Source organism: Laccaria bicolor, genomic scaffold (genome assembly GCF_000143565.1).
Source record: "Laccaria bicolor S238N-H82 LACBIscaffold_66 genomic scaffold, whole genome shotgun sequence".
NCBI lineage: Eukaryota > Fungi > Basidiomycota > Agaricomycetes > Agaricales > Hydnangiaceae > Laccaria > Laccaria bicolor.
Window position 1 is genome coordinate 118,817 of NW_001889937.1, and position 19,444 is coordinate 138,260.

The 19,444-nt window shown below is 47.6% G+C and overlaps 3 protein-coding genes across 3 annotated transcripts; all 3 read right to left on the minus strand.

Moving 5' to 3' along the window:
* Positions 1-9,111: 9,111 nt before the first annotated feature.
* On the minus strand, positions 9,112-12,314 carry LACBIDRAFT_314990 (uncharacterized protein; the record flags this gene model as incomplete). Its single annotated transcript, XM_001889357.1, has 17 exons — positions 9,112-9,258; positions 9,321-9,686; positions 9,746-9,913; positions 9,962-10,057; positions 10,109-10,591; positions 10,650-10,694; positions 10,774-10,836; positions 10,886-10,913; positions 10,977-11,132; positions 11,191-11,298; positions 11,348-11,419; positions 11,470-11,529; positions 11,585-11,701; positions 11,757-11,828; positions 11,882-11,993; positions 12,056-12,223; positions 12,272-12,314. The coding sequence occupies 17 exons, from the start codon at positions 12,312-12,314 to the stop codon at positions 9,112-9,114; spliced, it is 2,304 nt and encodes a 767-aa protein (XP_001889392.1).
* A 31-nt stretch (positions 12,315-12,345) lies between these two features.
* LACBIDRAFT_314991 (uncharacterized protein) lies at positions 12,346-13,579 on the minus strand (the record flags this gene model as incomplete). The annotated part of the gene is made up of 5 exons (XM_001889358.1): positions 12,346-12,547; positions 12,599-12,984; positions 13,038-13,258; positions 13,310-13,507; positions 13,558-13,579. 5 exons carry the CDS (start codon positions 13,577-13,579, stop codon positions 12,346-12,348), a joined length of 1,029 nt encoding a protein of 342 aa, XP_001889393.1.
* Positions 13,580-14,809: 1,230 nt separating this feature from the next.
* On the minus strand, positions 14,810-15,258 carry LACBIDRAFT_314992 (uncharacterized protein; the record flags this gene model as incomplete). Its single annotated transcript, XM_001889359.1, has 3 exons — positions 14,810-14,944; positions 14,998-15,125; positions 15,177-15,258. The coding sequence occupies 3 exons, from the start codon at positions 15,256-15,258 to the stop codon at positions 14,810-14,812; spliced, it is 345 nt and encodes a 114-aa protein (XP_001889394.1).
* Positions 15,259-19,444: the final 4,186 nt, after the last annotated feature.

A 19,444-nucleotide genomic window follows, 5' to 3' on the forward strand; every position in this document is an offset into this window, starting at 1 on the left:
CTATATGTAAGCATTGTGCTGTACCATTTTGATTCATTCAGCTATCACACATTGATCATGCATCATACCCATTTTTTCTGACCTTGGAAATATTTTTTCTCTATTTTTCTGATCTTCTAAGATTTTGTGAAAATGTGACAAAGTCATATGAATTGGTAAAATAATGCAGTATAATGTCAATTTCAAGGCACCTTGCTAAAGGTCAGGTAAAACTACAAATGCCAGATCACAGACATCAAGGACTGGGGTATTGTGCATACTATCACTGTTAATATGTAGAAATCACCTACATTTTGTTTGTAACATTTTGGGTCAGTGAATTGTGAAGGGAGATAATGATCACATGAATGATGTCATATTACCATATATAGACATATGCCTGATTACGTAGGTAGGTAGGTCAAGCTGGTGACTGCTAAATAAAAAAATCAACCCCAGGTATTTTTTTTCAATCCTAGGACCCCCTTGCCTTTCTCTTCAATATGTTGACTTGAGATCTAATTTCTGCAAGGAATGCCACTGCTTTGGCTGTTTCTGGATGTTCTTCTCCAAGAATCTTCTTTCTCACATCTAGAACTTTGAACTCCATCCTGGCTGAATCTTGGTATTTTGTTGATGATAAAATGTATGGCTACATTTCCCATTCCATTGACTGTATCAGGGTGCTCTTCTCCAAGAAGTCTGTTTCTCATATCTAGAACTTTGATTTCAAGCTTCTCTGCATCTGCATATTTTCCTAGACTCCTATATGTATCTGCAAGATTACCCATGGCCCAGATTGTATCTGGGTGCTCTTCTCCAAGAAGTCTGTTTCTCATATCTAGAACTTTGATTTGAAGCTTCTCTGCATCTGCATATTTTCCTAGACTGCTATATGTATTTGCAAGATTATTCATGGCCCAGATTGTATCTGGGTGCTCTTCTCCAAGAAGTCTGTTTCTCATATCTAGAACTTTGATTTCAAGCTTCTCTGCATCTGCATATTTTCCTAGACTCCTATATGTATCTGCAAGATTACCCATGGCCCAGATTGTATCTGGGTGCTCCTCTCCAAGAAGTCTGTTTCTCATATCTAGAACTTTGATTTGAAGCTTCTCTGCATCTGCATATTTTCCTAGACTGCTATATGTATCTGCAACATTATTCATGGCCGAGATTGTATCTGGGTGCTCTTCTCCAAGAAGTCTGTTTCTCATATCTAGAACTTTGATTTCAAGCTTCTCTGCATCTGCATATTTTCCTAGACTGCTATATGTAGTTGCAAGATTACCCATGGCCCAGATTGTATGTGGGTGCTCTTCTCCAAGAAGTCTGTTTCTCATATCTAGAACTTTGATTTGAAGCTTCTCTGCATCTGCATATTTTCCTAGACTCCTATATGTATCTGCAAGATTACCCATGGCCCTGATTGTATCTGGGTGCTCTTCTCCAAGAAGTCTGTTTCTCATATCTAGAAATTTGATTTCAAGCTTCTCTGCATCTGCATATTTTCCTAGACTCCTATATGTAGCTGCAAGATTACCCATGGCCCAGATTGTATGTGGGTGATCTTCTCCAAGAAGTCTGTATCTTGAATCCAGTACTTGAATTTGAAGCTTCTCTGCCTCACTGTAATACCCCTGCTCCCTCAACATTTCCCCAAATTTTTTATGAGCATCATCAAAGTATATATCAACCATTTTCTTCTTTGTCATCACACTTTGCTGCATATTGGCCCTCAAATGAGTGACCAGAATCCTTCTGAACTGATATGGCTGCTCTTTGAAGTCTTTTGGAAGAGAGCAAGCTAACATTCCATATGCCATCAAATAGTATTTCTCTCTATCTTCTAAGGACATTCTGTCTCTTCCCCATGCATGAATGAGTGGGTGCATGGTATAGATGCCTTTGGATGAGACCAGTTTGATCAGGCTAAAGGACAGTAATACTCGGACTCCCTCTTTGAAGATGTAATCATCCCATTTTCCTGTTTTGTGAAGCTGAAGCAGTGTGTGGTCTATTATGGAGGTTGCAAGAGGCAAGGCTGACCCCTGCTCATTATCTCCATATTCCTGAGTAGCAGCATAAGAAAAGATTTCTTCTGTAATACCATCAAAGTGAAAGAAGGCAAACATTGCCAGGAGAAACATTGCACTCTTAGCTGCCTCAGCTTCTTGAGAATCATCATTTTTAGCTCTTGCCTGAATTTCTTTAAATGATAGCTCCCAAGTCCCATACACAGTTCTGTTGTACTTAGATGCCCCTTTGAAAGCTGGGTAAGATAATAATCTTTCTCTGTTTTGAGAATATTCATCAAGATAGTCTCTTATGTCTCTGCCCCCAAAGGCAATGAAAGCACCAGCCTGATCAATAGCCAGAGGAATGCAAAAGAGCTCATTCACAATCTTGGAAGCCTCAGCTTGTAAGTTTTCCTGAGACTCACTCAAGCAAGCAGCCTTTAAGAGTAAAGAGATAGCATCATTTTCTTCCATCTCTTTCACCTCAAGAGAATTCTCATGTGAAGTCAGATGTTTTAGACCAGAATTGCGACTAGTTATCAGAATGTTCCCTCCTAGCCCAGATGGAAAATATTGCTCAAGTTCCTCAGGTGTCAGATTATCAGCATTATCAAAGACCATTGCATAGTTCCCTCTCAGAGAGCTAATCCACCATAAAGCAGATTCAGGTGAACCATCCAGAGCAGAAGACTGAGCCTCAGGAAGGTTGCAGATTCCCTTCAGTGCCTGAGTGATTGTACCAACTGAAGATGCATCAATCCAGAAAACATGGGAAAAGCTTGGGACCATTCAGAAACAGGTACTAAGTAATATGATGGAGTACTTACTAGTCAGACATATCTTCAATAAACCTCAAACAAATCTGAGTCTTCCCAATACCCCCCATGCCATACAACAAAAAGAATTTTTGACGGCGGAGTTTATTGTTGCTTTCAGCAGTAAAATGTTCCTTCAATGTTGCGAGAACGTCGGTACGTCCTGTGAACCGAATACTTGAGTTTGGTTTTACGGGAATCACTGCATCGGATATCGTTCTGTTGCCGACGCTAGCGTAGTAATTGATCTGTTTAAAAAACCAATTGATGAGCTTGCAATAGAAGCTTTAGAAAACTTTACTAACAGTATCGGCGACGTTTATGTTGCTATCAGTTATAGCAACGTTCCGAGCATTCTGGAGGACATTTAATTGGCTCATGTTGGAAGTGTAGCAGATGGGGGCGAAGGAAAGAAGCGAGAACGAGGGCGGAGTTCCCATGCCTGTGGGTGGTAGCAGCTGCTATGTTTTCCAAATATGGAAATCATAGCAGCTGCTACGAAAATAAATCCGAGAATGGAAATCATAGCAGCTGCTATGACTTCCATATTGAGAATTGCCTCAATTTGGTAAGTAATTCCCACGCCCCTGTCTTGTCCTGTCCTTTGAATTTTCGACGTTTTTGTTGCGTTTTTGACATCTTTCCCTCCACAACATTGTGTACTGCATCATCCCTTGTTATAAAAAATGTCATTTATTGATGGTAATTTTAGCTTGAGGAATGACTCTGACTGAATGTTATGCAACCTGGCAGACAAATGTTGCAACACAAATCTCAATACAAAGGAGTTGAAGCTCAAATTGAGAAATCTAAATAAAAAAATACAGCTTCACAACCACAACTTTATCAGTGGCCCAGCCCTCCCAATACCAGGAAAGCAACTAGCAGTCACTCTTCTAATCAAAACCAAGAAGTGAGGCCCTGAGGCTCTATAATATACATCTACTACCTGTCTTAGGACCAAGTGTATCTCCTTATGGAAATAATACATTGGGGCAGACACAGAAACTAGATACCCAACAGAAAACTAGAAAATCAACACAGAACATTGGTCTAAAATGTGCAGAAAGAATTCTTGGAAGTGTGATAAAGAAAGTTGTGAAGGGATAATTAGGAAGGATCAGTGCATACATAAATGCCTGTGGTTCAGGCAGTTGAAAGGATTGTAAGGGTAAGGGTCTCTTGATGTTTTGGATTTGTTTTGGGGGGTCGGAATGCTAAAAAGTCTTCATGGTTTTATTTCTCACCCTCAGAAGTACTGTTGAAAAGTAATAATCATTTTAGGCTGTGGTCATTTTTTGAAAATTTTATCAATCCCAAGAGTCTAGAAATCCCCTCCTTTTTCTACTTTTCTCTTTCCTTTTTGGGAATTTTTCTCTCTTTCCTTTTATACTCCCACAACCATGATAACCGGGCCAGAACGAGGGGGTGCAACAGCCGCCACTGCCCATGAGGCATCATTCGCGTTTTGCCGGGGCATACAAGCGTTCACACAGCACAGCTCAAAATTCTGTCACCTGTCCTATGGGCGCTCGGAACCCGGTTCAGAGAAGCGTACCTACCATACTCGAGAGATGAACGTTGAACTGCGACGTCGACCCGTATCGTCGTTTTGCGCGTGGACTACCGATATCCTTCCCCTCAGAACAGTTCCTCCGCAACAGACACATCTCCTCAATGAACCTATTAGCTACTTTCGCGGACACGCAAATACGATGCCAAAAGCCTAAAACAAATTTTGTAGTTGAGGAGGTGATATTCTTCTCTGCATCTTTATAACTTGGATCCGTTTTGCTCACTTCTCATTTCGTAGGATTTGCGCCGTCAATGTTGTTCGTATGTATCTTTGGTTTGATTTTTTGTGCGTGATCCCTCCTGACAGCGTATACAGTTAGGCGCATTATTCATCCTTGGGAAAGCTAGTGAGGTATCGACGGGCGCAGATGATCGGAGAACAACGACATCAAGCGGCAGGACCAACTCAATCTCGCCTAACGTCTGCGGCTCTTTCGCTATCTTCGAATTTCAACGCCTCAATGGACTAGGCGGGTAGATATTAGGAACTAGGGATCAACGCGATGGCGGGAGCTCGAGCCACAAACCTGATGGAGATTCGCGCAACGGGCGTGGTGGAAGCTTACACCACCAGCAAGACGACCGGGACTCGCACCAGACCAAACTACACAGCGCACCTTCACGTCGGTGGCGCCACAGTCAATCTCTAAACCAACAGAGAGACAAGGCCGCTCAAGACCAAGTCAAAGCTGAATGCGCTACTCCTTCATTGGTGTGGCCGGCCTAGTTCGATCGTCGTAACTGGAGGGTGCGGTAAGGTTTTGAGCGTTTGGGATGTTGAGATTGGGTGAGCTTTTTCTGTTTATTACTTGATAGGCGAGTTGCAGAGTTGGGTTGCCTCCGCAAAGCGGGTAGAATGATGTGGTGTCTTTCCAACCCCCCTCTTCTCTCCACCCCTCTTCGCTTTCAATCCTCTTCCTCTTCCATCCCCGCCTCCTCCCCTCAGCTTCCCTACCCCCTGTCTACTTTCAACCTGCTTCTATACAATTCTCTTCTCCATGTCGCTAACGCCAGTTCCCCCCCAGCTGATGCATATACACTACCACCGTCACACTTCCACCATCTGCTGCCCCGATCGGGTCTCAGGGCGCGACTCTACAGGCATATGACATACAAGTTTGCAATTCGAGCCTAGCCGGTGCTCAGTACGCCACTCAGTCTTCAAGCCCGTTCTTTCAAGAATGAGGTGGAGGATGAAACGGTGATGGCAATGACTCCCTCCTTCATTCCTTACGTGTCACCCTCGTGCCAATTATCAATTATCGAATGGCTGTTCCAAAGGGCAATGTTTTGTGCGAGCTCAGCCAACCAGTGTTCGACTGATGAGCTGGTTCATCAGCTGGATGAGAGGGTTGGGGTTGGAACTGGAGAGCTCCGGGCTGCGCTGAAGGGAATTCCTTCAGGAAAGGGAGATCTAAACATTTACGATGGGCAAGCTCGTTGGACAACAGACGAGGGTTAGGGTTTCGTTTTAAGGTGCGTTCGCGTTCGCCCAAGTTGGTTCGCGAACGTTTGGCCCAGAAGCGGGGACTTTCTGCACAACAGCGCCATCGACCTCCTATTCATCAACCACCAAATCTAAACGACACTCTCTAGGCATACTACCTGCCTCACCCGGTCCACGACCACTCCCTCTCCTAGATGGAACAATCACCTCATCACCATCCGCATCCGCATCCGCATCCTCACCCTCACCAGGCACATCTGCAAGCATAAGAAGAGCCTCCCGGAGACAATGCTCTATATGTTATTGCTGCCCTGACCGGACCCCGGACTACTACACTTCAAGCTCAATCAATTTGAATAACGAGGCACGCTCGCCTCTAAGTGCGCGCGGTACGCAGTAGTCTTTACATGCTGGAGCTGGCTTATCGAAGAGCAGTTTGGTGGGGAGGGGAAGCCCGGTTTTGAAGGGGAGACATGGGGTGATTCATGAATTTGCCCTTGGAGAAGGAGAAGGAGAAAGAGAGGCCGCCGTTGACGTTGGCTGAAAAGTGAGTTGGTCTTTTCGTTTTTCTTCATTGTTTCGCTCTTTTTTGTCTTTCTTTTTTGGTCGTATTTTTGGATGTGGATCAAGCGTTGACCGTTAATCAGCGTTGAGCGCTCGTTCGTCTGATGGACCCCTGTCCGGTTTTTTCAAGACCATCTTACACGAGTCTATACCCGTTGGTCAAGCCTTCGCGATGTTGGGGAGGGATTGGGCCATCTTTACCCTTCCTCGTATGACGCGACAAGCCACTCGTGAACTATCAAACGACAACCACCAGTCCCAACTCTCTTCCCTCCCCATAACGTCGCTCTGAAACGAGTTTCATCGGCTCAAAGCCACACTCTGCATGTCTAGATCCCCTACTATCTTTTCCGGAGGTCCTAGGAGCAAATTGTCCACCGAACAAGCCGGGGCTCTCCTTTCTCTTTACCCCCAAACTCAGCTCTTTAGCCCCCTTGATTAAAAGGCTATCGAGCCAGGTTGTTGTTTAGAGAGTTACCAAAGATCAGACCCGTGCCCTATGCGCTCATCCTGCCCATGATTCGATTGGCATTCGCGGAACACCCCGTTCTTTGGTTTGGTATCGTCTTGCCGATACCAAGACGGGGCCACTATACGCTCTCCTCTCAATGCAGTATATGCTATAGCTTCATCACTCCACCCCCATCATCCCGCTTCTCCTCCTCGCGCTCCTCCTTTTGATCTCTGGTCCTCTATTACACATGCGATTCCTTTATTTTTTGGAGCATGGTGTAGGCCAAGAAACCCCCCTTAAATCAGAGTGTGCCGTGGCAAGTTGTCGTTCAGGCAGTTACCAAGGATAGGACCCGACCCTTGCCATGTTTGGTCTTATCGATACCGAAGCAGGTTCTGTATGCATCCCGTCAGGGCAGTGTACGCGAATCTCTCTCCTAGAAACCCGGTGCTACACCCTTCCCCACTTATCTGGAACTCTTGACCAGTCGCAGCCGAGGCAGGTCGTCGTCCAGGGAGTTTATAAAGGTTCGGATCCAGCGTTGATGCGCAGTTTTCAACGCTACTGGAGGGTGCTGGGGCTGGTTGTATGACAAGGGACCATAGACTATGGCTCGATTCCGTCCTAGCACGTCACCAAGACAGCCTGCCGTCGAAGAGATTGCCGAAGATTGGATTTGTCAAGGCGGGCTATGTCCTTTCCACTCAACTATCAGGGGTATGGTTCGTGTATGCGTCTACCACGCCCGTGAACCAGTTGATGTCCAAGCAAGATCTAGATATGGCCGGTTTTTACCCTCCATGCCTGGGGATGCATTTCCCGAAACGACTCTTCTACTCAGAGGTTACGAGCAGGTTGAGTCATGGGTGTAGACTCATGGCCTCCCATTCCGCACGGCCATCACGGCAGAGCTATTCAGAGGCGGACTGTGATCAGGGGAATGGCTGAAGACCAGGTCCTTACACCCCTCAATGGGGCTTTCGCTTCGCCGTTCCCTACCAAGACAACACTTCCTTTACTCCGACATACGGGGCTTTCACCCAGAGGTTATGTGGGCAGGATGTTGGTCAAGCTGTTGCGAGGCTAGATCCATGGCCTGGTCGCTTTCTACATAGTCGTCGAGTTGGGACCCTCCAGAGGCAGGCTGTCATCGAAGAATTCATCAAACGTCATCGAGTTGAGAGTTGTAGGAAAATCAACATCCCCAACTCGCAGTTCATCATGAATTTTGAATTTTGAATCGGCTCGTCGCTCATCACCACCATTGGAAGACATAGAAAAAGTACACAAGGGCCACCGCCAACCCCAACAAGTAAGGATATCCCACTCACCCCAGGCCACTGACTGGCAAGTTTCAAAAACTGGGGTGTTCACAACCTGAAACTGTTCAATCACACTATTGAGTATGTACCTCAATAATAATAACTGACTCCGAGTTGATAGGAATGACGTCGCAGTGAGAAACAGGTCGAAGGGGCCGACGGGTCCCTAGAGCCTTTGATGCATTGGATTGACCCATGGGCCATCTGGGTTTTTCGTGACCCGTTATTTAAACTAATTGGGAGTCGCCCACAGTTGCAAAAGGTTGCAAGGAGCCAATATTACAACTTGTCCCCATCTGAACCTGACCCGAGTCGATCGTTTATATGACGTTGCTACCATCGTGAATTTGCTTCCGTTATGCAACCTCAATTTTTACTTTTCACAACGAGAGACTCTGGGTGTCTCGAGGTTCCTCGGGTTTGTAAATTAGCTTGCAACTACAGTCCCATGTTCTGAGAAACGGGAAGTGAAACTGTATTGGCCTTTGAAGCGGGTTCCAGCACTTCGCGCCGAGTATCCCAGCCTGTTCCGGCAAGCCACCCATCGCTTCACAAATTTTTTGTTTCTCACATCTAATCAATTACATTGCTCTCTTTAGCTTGTTCGTGCATGAGTTCGACCCAAAATTCGGCCGCTGACTCTCAAACCAGGCCAGAGCGGCAGGAAAGCACCATTCATTTTTCCGTTCACTAAAAGCAGTTTCCCAGTCCTACCATGTGTACAAATGACTTGAGCTACACAGTAAGAGTTATGTACAATCGTCACGGCGACAAAACGTCCATAATTAGCCAAAGAGTTGACAGTTGCAATTGCCAAAGAGCGAATCCAAAAGAAATCCCAGGCCAAAGACGAAAAAGCGAGTCGGATTAGGAAAACAGAATCCGAAGTACCGCAAAAAGACCGACCAACAGGGCATTGATAACGAGAACGAACCAGCTACTTGCGCTTCTTCTGACGAGTCTTGGCAGGCCCATCAGGGGCCTTCTTCTGAACAGCTGGGGAAGTCGAAACCGAAACTTCTTCCTGCGGGGACGGGGGGGCAGGCGCCGGAACGACAGCCGGATTCTGAAGTCCTGTTGCCCTCTACATTTCAAAAAAGGGGTGAAAAAGAGCGGAGGAATATCGGAGCATAGAAATGTGTATACCAATCTTCGTTTTGTCCTCACAGGTTCCTCAACGGTCACAGTAGCTGGCGGTGATACAGAACGACCACGCTTTCTCATGCACCTCCCTGCTGGCGACAAAGGCTCCAGATCGGACAAGTCGCTTAAATCGTTGTCCCTGTTGTCATACTCATAGTCCGAATCGGCGTCCTCAAGGGTCTTGAAGCTCTTCCTCTTCTTTTGCTTAGTTGCCCTGGGCTGAGGTTTCGAGATGGGTGTTGGCGGTTTGATCGTTTCTTCCTGTTGTTTGTGACTTGGAGCTGGTAAAGAGAGGTGGGCCGGATCTGGTGAAGAGCGCTGCGCTGCATCGGGAACGGGTTCGATCGTTTGCTCTATCGCATTATCGGCCTACGATGAAAAGCGCCAATAAAGATAAAATCAGAGGAGCGTATTCATGAACACATTACCAAAGCTTGCAACGACTCGTCGATCGGGCTTGAGGGAAGCCACACCCGGAAATTTAACAAAGTCTTCGCGTCAGGCCCAGCACTCTTGGCCTTCTCTTTGAGCATCTGCGCCAATGCTGCCTCCAAAGAGTGGATTCGACCATGGAGGTCAGTTGCGAGGTGTTCACGCTAGAGATCAATGTCAGTAGGTTTGAACACACATATGACAATGCTAACTCTTCGCAGCTCATTGTCCTTAGCAACGACGTCCTGTTCGTAACTCGTTTGCTTTTGTAAGATAACTTGATTCACCAAGTCCTTCTCAGGATCGGTCTACAAAGGTTGAGATCAAGTCTAGATGAGTTCACAAGAGAATGACCTTACCAAGTTCGCATCATGGTACCGACCCAAAAGCGTTTCCGCATGCTTCGTCATTTCGCCCATTCTTGCCTCCAGTTCCTCAGCTCGAGCTTTCATGATCTTCATCTGCCCAGACTCCCTCGTCGCCGCAGCCTCGCCATCCTCGGCAATCGCAATCACAGACATCTCCGCCAATGCAAGCCTACCAGCAATCTCCTCCCTCGCCGTTTTCGCTTCTTTAGCGTCATTCTCCGCCAGCGTGGCCGGCTTCTCAGCGGCAACGGCGCGTTTTTCTTGCGCCGAAACAAGTCGCTCGTTGGCCTTCTCCTGCTTGTTCAACTTCTTCTCAAAGTCCACTTGAGCAGCTGCCAGCAATGCGGCGGATTCCCGAGTAAGTTGATTGAAGGGGGCTTTGAGGTTCGCGGTCTCACGCTCAAGCGCGAGTTTCTGCTCATGGGCAACGGCGAGTTCCGTCCTGCGGTTGTGAACGATCTCTTGAACGCCCGCCTGAGGTCGAAGTATATCAACAATCACTGACATATCATGATCAAATGGCAGACTTCACCTCATTCGCGGTGATTTGGTCCTTGGCTAGCGTTAAAGCAGCCGTCTGCTCATCCAATTTAGTCTGTGTTGTTCATGATAACGTCAGTAGAGTACGCATGTCGCTAGCGCAACGAATCCATCACCTGGAGTGCGTTGTTGATGTCATTTGCTGCCACTAGAGCCGCATCTTGCTCATCCAACCACTTCTGAAAATAATGTCAGTGATGAATATGCAAAGTACAAGTTATTGGCGACCTCCAACCGACGATGCCCTTGACGAAGCCTGAAGATAGGGAAAAAAGCATCAGTTTTCACCAGTACTAACGTCAGAAAAGAAGCGACATACGAGTCGATAGTTTTACTCGCTTCCTCACCGGCCTTCTTGGCTTCCGCTGTGACTCGCTTGATCTCAGCTTGAACAAGTTGGGTCGTCCGTACAGCCAGAGCTTCTTTTGTGCTAAGCTCTTGAATCTGTGCTTGTAACTTAGAATTCAGACCCTCCCTAATATAACGGTATCAAACAACGGGGAGAGTGAAACGTAATGAAAAGGTAGCCGTGCCATTCGGCACGAGCAACTTCAAGGCTCTCGACCTTTGTCTTCAGAATGTTGCTTTCCTCTTTACGCTCACGAGCTTCGGATTGAGCCAGTGCGAGCCACTCTCTTGTTCTAGAAAACGGCGTTACAAAGGCATGAAGATGCTGAATGAGTGACGTACATCTTTAACGACGCTTCTGCAGAAACGACTTGTGAGGTCAGGTCCACGACCTTTTGTTCAACCAAGCTATTCCTGAACAGATTATCGTTAAAGGCACAAGAGAGAACGTCGCCATCACTTACGAATCCCTAGCTCTGAGCTCGTGGTCTTTCTCCGCGACCGCCTTCTTAGCTTCCGCAACCCTGATAGTGTGTGTTGCGTAAGTCCACCAAAACAAGGAAAAAAGAGGAAACTAACAGTGCTCTTAACTCAGCCTTCGATTCGCCAAGAGCCTTGACCTCCGCCTTTAAACCGATAATCTCCTTGTCCTTGGCGTTGATGACTTCTTGAGATGCAAGCAACTTCGAAAGACCCCTGTCAAAAAGGCAGTAAGCGGACGTGAATGCAAGAGATAGGTGAGGACGCTCACTCCTCCTTGATGACCCTCAGCTCAAGCAGCTCAAGCAGGTTTGCTGATGAAGACGTCTTCAGATTTTGCAATCTAAAAGATGGTTCACGCGTCCCGTAGGATTCCAACACAAAAGTAGAGCCTACTCATGAGTGACAGCAATGAGCTTTGCCTCTACACCAGCTGCTTTGGCAAGGGCGTCGATACTTTCCCGTTCGTGCTTTGCCATACGGTCCGTCAGGCCTTCTACCTTGGTTCCTTATGAAGAGAAAAGCTTAATTGTCCATACAGGAGCAAAGGCAGCTCACAGAAATGCTCACCGACACTGCACAAAACTTCCAAGCTCCGCTTATCGTCCAGGCGATCACGAAGAACACTCAGCGTCCCGCGCTCCGTATCTTCGAAATCTTTGATCCGGGCTTGCGCATCCGCGAGCTGGGAAGATAGGTGGTGGAGCTTGTCTCGGAGGAGATCAGTCACACGCTGGGCTGTAGAGGATCAACGAATGATTCTATGAAGAGGGGGAACGAGCTTACATGACCCCAACTCTCCCTGGAGTTCTTGAATGGTGTCTCTCATTTCAGATGCGCGAGAAAGGCCACCGCCTGCTTCAAGAAGAGGTTTGACACCTAATAGTGGCGGAGACGTCGTCAACATTGCAAAGAAACCCCGTTGAAGCAACCTTATTGGTCAAGGCATCCGCTGCAGACCGCTTAATCTCAGTCGCCTCGGCGACAGCTTGTGAAAGCGAAGCTGCTGAAGCCTCATGAGACTTTCCAAGAGCAACGAAGGAAGAATGAAGTGACTCGTAGCTATTGAAGCTAGCATAAGTAAGAAGCTACAGGAATCGATTTATAACTTACTTTTCTCGGAGAGTCGCCAGACCTTGCTTCGCCGTGACGAGCCTCTTCTCGGCTACTTCCTTTCCCAACTTTTCCTGTTCGTAAGAATGCACCGTTTGCTCCAAAGAAGTTTTGAGGGACGAAATTTCGGCGACGGCATCCGCAAGATTCGAGCGTGTTGATGCGAGGTCAGACTTGGCGGTGCTTAATTCATTTTCCGTTGATTTCAACAGTGGGAGAGCGCCGGCGAGCTCCGACCTAGCAGAGGCCAACTGCGCTGCTGTAGCGGAAAGTTCTTCACGCACAGACTTGAGATCCTTCGTGGCCGCACTGCGCATCCGAGATAAATACTCCTTTTGGGCTTGCAGCGCGATAGATTCCGCAAAGAGAGCCTCGTAGCGATGGTTCTGGAAGAAAGGTTCAAAGAACGGACACAGAAAAGAACCATAAAGGAACGTGCATGCTCAAGGAGATCGCTAAAAGCTCGCTTGACATCCCTTTTCGCAATGGGTGGAGTTTGTTGTGGTTTGAGGGACGTATCTGGGATCGAAGCAAAACCTAGTTCATTTTTTGATCGCGGAAAAACGGCTTGAGACCGCGAGCTGGGCCGTGAAGGCGGAGGCGAAGAAGATGTATGCGCTCCAGATAAGACGGGGGATCGTCGACGACCAGTTTTGTGGTCTATTACGACGTGTCTAACAACATCCGACGAGTAGATAGTGAATAACTTACCCGACTCGCCTGGAATCGAGGTCAAAGATGCGGTCCTGTTGTTTTCCCGGCTATATTTTGGAGAGAATTCTATTGCTCTGTGTGAAGCGGTAGGTGAAGGACGATTTGGCGGTGATTTATGCGATGCTGGATGGATGTATGCACGGCCTTCATAATTGGGTGAGGCCGCCAACGGCGATGACGCGTCTCTTCTTCCCTCTGCAGTCGTCATCAGACCGATATTCATCAAAGAAAGAGAAAGTTCTGACCACCTCCAGAATCCAAATACATGTTCCAAACTCACAGTGGTGCGCAACGTCAACAGTGTACGCACCTGAGCAGCCAGAGTATGCAGTGTAGATGATGGCTTCGAATGGCATTTTTTGAGGACGTTGTACATAGTGGTGCCGATAGGCGCCTCTGCGATGAACCCTCAGCCTGTGTTCGTTGTGGCGCTTGGAAAGAAAACACGGATCGTCGCGACGCGTCAGGTATGGCCAAGGCTTCAGGTTTCTTGAATAGGGCAAATTTGAAGGAACTTGCGTTGTGTGTCGAGCTGATTTTGGGGTTCTGTACAAGTGGCCTACCCTGCGTCATTGAGAATGTCTTCGGCTTGACTTTCGTCGTCGACGGATTCGATGTCTGTGACATTGAGAACTTTGGATTGATACCTCTGAGAGCATTATAATCAAAGCCGTTGTTGTCCATGAAATAGCCAAGAAATGGTTAGAAGAGTCAAGAAAACTATATTTGATTGTGGTGGTTGTCAGAAGAAGACAAATTTTGTGCAACTATTTATTTTCATTGCGAACACCTTCACAATCGAATCTCACTTGCGGGTGTACTCGCCCACCTTTCAATGTCGCCCAAACACTAGCTAGAACGCTGCAGGACAGAATTCGCCATTGCTATCCACCTCCAGGTGGCACTGCCAGCCTCGCGTCCTCGACCAGTGTTATTTCCGCCCTCACAGATTCCACCTTGGTAAGGCCGCCCTGTCAAACACGATAGGTAGCTTGCAGAGCTTGATGCAACGTTGGCGCGACCTTCCTCGTCTGCGGTAAGGTACGCGTTTCGCGAGGACAGAGTCAATCCGTCGGACTCATATCCGAGTGGGACCTCGAGAGATCTGCATAGGCGTTTGAGAGGCAAAGCTTTTTGGATGTTTTTTCGGTTTCCTTCATGGTCAAATGATGAGCGCTGAGCCTTCCAACTTGCCAGATAAAAACTACATCCCTTCTCAAAATTTGCGTGGAGAGCATACAGCCTATACGGCCTGGTGGTGTTCTGGTATAAGCGCCTAGGCGCTTGGGTGTGAACGCTTGAGCGTCTGGCGGTTAACCTCCAAGTTCCAAACAGCCACTGCCTCCAGGAACCAAACAGGCGCCGAGACACACTGTAAGCAACGCTCATGTCCCTTCGCAGATTCCACGTCTTCTCGCCGGGAACCAGTGCGTTCAGCTCGGAGCATCGGCCGAGTCGTAGAAGTATATCGTCCAGTGTCATAAGTCGCCCTCTGAGCTACACCTCTCGTGCAAGTTCTGACGATGGAGTCGCTCCCAGTGGGCGTAACGCGACCCATCCCAGCCTACATAGCGACGAAGATATGGAGGGCATTACTTTGGAGATGGGATTGTTGATGATTAGTTTTGTGGGCTATTATGACGTGTCAAACAACATTGCGAGTAGATTGTGCATAACTTACTAACCTCGCCTGCAATTGAGGTCAAAGAATCAGATGTCGTCCCGTCGTTCTCCCGGCTATATTCTGACGTGTATCCGCGGTTATCGTATTTGGGTAAGGTTGACAACGGTGATGACACGTCTCTTCTAACTTCTGTAGTCGTCATCAGACCGATATTCACGAAAGAAAGAACGGGATGTTCACCTTGTGCCTCCCCCTGTCCGACGCCGCGATCCTGCACGATATTCGGCGCGTTTGAGGGGTGTTGCAGGAACTGGGTTGTCATCCATCATTGACAAGGATTCGTTTGACGCTTGGTGTTGCAGTAACATCAATTCAGGGAAAAAGAGAAAGGGAGAGTGTGTGTATTGGTTCAAAACATAGAGGGACTGCAGTAAAAAAGGTGATGATAAGGTCTATACTGATATTTCTCGTCCTGCGAGAGCCGGCTGACTCGTTAGCTACAGCCGTTATAACTTACAGGAATGAGATAGACCTACTCAAAAAAAATCAACAATTGAGCCAAGATAGCAACGACCCGTGAGTGCGCCTTCACGCATCGTCATCACCTTCACCGACGAGCCTAGAAAACCTCGATAAAACTCAGCTTGCCGGTAAGGCTCTTGTCGACACCTCAGCCTGATCGGCATCTTTGACCGCGCGCAGAAACCAGCTCCACCGAAATGGGCCATCCTTGTTGTGGAATCGGATGAAAGGGTCGCTCATATTGGTGAAGCTTTTGCAAGGCGTACGAGGCGAGCTGCTATGCCGCTGATTGGGTCATGAAAAGCAGTTATAAAGGTAGGGTAGCAGAAAGTGTACACCTTTTCCGTGGGCGCGTGGGCCGTGGCCGTAGGTGGGAGAAGCTTCCTTGGGTATCGAGAGAGCATACGGACGTCACTTCTTCAATCAGAGAGTATGTAGAGGTCGACTTTCTTTTGAGCGTGCATCCCAGCGTCTTAAAGAAAAAAGGCTGAGAAGGTGCTGGTATCACCAGGGTAGAGGTACCCGAAAACAATGTAAACGAGTCAAAGGGAACAAGATCCAAGAATGACCGTCAGATTGCGCTGGAAGAGCATTGCTGGTGAGGTAGCAGTGTGAGTGGGGAGAGGAAAGCTGTGTTGTCGTGGATAGTGGTAGGAGGGACTTGACCAACGTGATCTGTTGAGTTTGAGGGAATGTCATCCATGCGTGTGGACGTAGATGTCCGCGGAGCTGTTGAGATCGCCTTCTCACTACTTTTGATGATAGCCAGTGTCCGACCACCAGAAAAACCTCAACCCTTGCCGTGCTTCTTCGTTGACCTTCACGAATTGTGACGAAGTCAAGGAGCTCCAGGTCACCACCAGCATCGACATCGGGTTTGAGGGGGGTTAAAATTCGGATGTCGTCCCGCAGTGCTTGGACCAGAGCTTCTCCGGTCCGTTCGCATTGCGAATCCACCTCAGCTCAAAGAGATCTGAGAGGGGGGAATATCATCGGCTACATGGTGACTCTCCATTCCCACCCGCGTCATTTCCATCGAGTGCGAGGCTAGTCGACGTTCCAATCCCGTGAAAAGACGGCTAACAAACGGAAGGCCGTCTGTCTGAGAAACGCAGTCTGCAGACCATGAGGATACTACATTGCGGTAGGCGTCTGCATGAGGATTCCGGGGTGTACGAGAGGGGAGATAGAGCCGAAGTTGAGTTAGGCAAGGGGAGGTCTTGAGCCATCGCTGGGGGATGGAAGAGCTGGAGGTTGAGGCCGAACGAATGAGCGCGGGGATGGGGATGGGGATGGATAGTAGTTCTAGACGATGCTTCGCCTTTTGCTCGCGTGTTTCGCGGAAAATAAATACGTGTATTGGGAGAACGGAGACAGCAGGTGTGAGGGGAATAGGGCTGGACGGCTGCTAATGGGGTGAGGGACGAGTATCGATTTAAGGAGACATCGATTCTGGGTGAGTGCTCTGTTCCCGTCAGGCTTCTTGCCCATCCTTTCGTTTCCTTTGACATCATAGCAAGGTTCGCTTTTGATCGGTGGAGGGTAGACATGTTTCTGTCAGAAGTGGACTGCTATTCAAACTGTTATGCGAGTCTGAGAGCTCTAGTGGTGAGGGATAGAAAGAAGGTCTTACAGCGAAAGGTTTTGGGGGAGACGGACTGGTCGTTCCTTTGGAATTGTGAACTCATCCTTCGGATCCCAATTTGGGTGCCCCGCGAATGTTGGATTTCGCCCCAGAACGCTCGCCGCAGGTAGACTTGAGATCCGTTTTCAAGTGAGCCGGCGGGATAGTACAATCTCGCGGGAGCTGGTCACAAGAGTTGGCTCAGTAGTGCGAGTTGGCGTTGGTCTGCTTCGGTATCTGAGAGCGGCATATTTGAAGCAGACCTCCGTGCGAAGGAGTTTCGTCGCCCGATTAGGATTCCGACAACGAATGCTGTCCAACTTCTCTCTCCTCTTCATCATCGACCACGACGACCACCCGACCTATCGACATCTGTAGCCCTTCAACCTTTCCTAGTGTTCATATTACAACACATCATTGCACTCATGGAACCTTCCGCATCACCCGCCCTCCTGCAAAACGCTATCGGAACCAACATCTCTGGAAACGCACAGCTCATTAACGCCGGCCGCGACGTCGTTCTTCATGGCTCTCTGGCCCCTCCTCCTGCAGGTATGTCAGGTTTTCTGTGAATTTGCCAATACTATCAAATTGTTCATGGCATCTAGGTCTTCCGGGCTTGCTTAGGCCCGTCAGTGACGCCACCCATACTCGCGCGGGTCACGTTGCTCGATGTGATCCCGGAACCCGTTTAGAGGTCATCGCTCAGATTAAGGAGTGGCTTGACGGCTCTGACAAGCGAGCTATCTGCTGGCTCAGCGGACCAGCTGGCTATGGAAAGTCAGCGGTGGCTCAAACTGTTGCTGAGCGCTACGCCGCAAAAGGTCGCCTTCTAGGGAGCTTCTTCTTTCTTCGAGGCGCTGGTGAACGGAGTCATATATCTCGCTTGATTCCTACTCTTGCACATCAGATCTCCCTTTCCGTTCCTGCTGTCAAGCCTTTGCTTGAGAAGGCTCTTCGGGATGAGCCCGCCATGCTTGGGCCATCTGTCTCTTTGGCTCACCAATTCCAGAAGCTGATCATAGAACCAATCCATTCCACCACTTCCAAACTCCTAGTCTTCTCTCATCTCGCAAAACGAAAGATCTTTGTTATTGATGCTCTGGATGAATGTAATGATAGGGCTGAAGTGGCAGCCTTCATTGATGTTTTGCTCAATGCACTTCCTGGAGGGAACTATCTTCCTTTCCGAATACTCCTTACCAGCAGGGTGGAGGAGCACATTCGGAAAAAAATGGATGATTCTGAGGCTCGACCTTTGAACCATCTGGACTTGGGGAACTTTGATGCTCGTTCAGACATTCAAGTATACTTTGAAAGGGAGTTCGCTTGTATCTTACACAAGAATCGTCTGATGATGCAGAAGATACCAAAGCCCTGGCCATCAGCTAGAGATCTTACTGAACTTCTCAACAAGGCTGGCAGCTCATTTGCATTTGCTATGACATTAATCCAGTTTGTTGGAGGAAATTCCATGCCACACAAAGCATTGCAACAGCTGTTGGAGTCTGGAGCTGATGGTCTGGATCCACTCTATACACAAGTTCTTTCATCTGCTTCTGGGACAGCAGCTCTTTATGAGATTCTTGGAACAATCATGATTCTGGAGGACTACCAATCTATCCATTTTCTCAGTTCCCTCCTCAATCTTCAGCATGAGGAGGTTATTCTTGAGCTATTGGGGGTACAGTCAATTGTTAAAATTCCAGGACATGATAATCAGCCTATTATGCTCTATCACACCTCTCTCCGAGATTTTTTGACCCTCAAATCACGATCAGGGCAATATTTCATTGATCCTCCTCTGCGACACCTTTATCTGGGCATACACTGTTTGAGGCATCTGGTAGAAGACTCTGCAGAAGACTTTTTTGAGGGTCATGTGGCCAAATATGCTTGCCTTAATTGGCCACACCATATTCTTCTAGGACTTCGAAAGGAGGCATTAAATGCAGATGAAACAATCATCACTTCTTTGGTAACCCTCATTAGAAATTTGCTAACTTTTCAGGCTAAGACATGGTATAATACCATGCTGACTGACATTTGGAAGATGTCAGACAGCCAGAAAGAGGTAACAGCTCTGTTTCAAGTGAGTCATCACAATTTTCAGATAGTATCACGCTCTCAACATATCTAAGACATTGGAGAAACCAATTTTTGCAAATAATGTGACAAAGATATTTGAAGAAGTTATTGTTTTCTGGAATGTAGGAGTTTTTAATCAAGAGATCCTCACTGATTCATTGAGATCTTCCAATAGAAAGTACGTGATGGAAAAATAATGCTGCTCAAATATTAATGTTAAAACAAATAGGAGGTATGTGGGAATAATTAATGACTAAATGGTGTCAAAATAAAA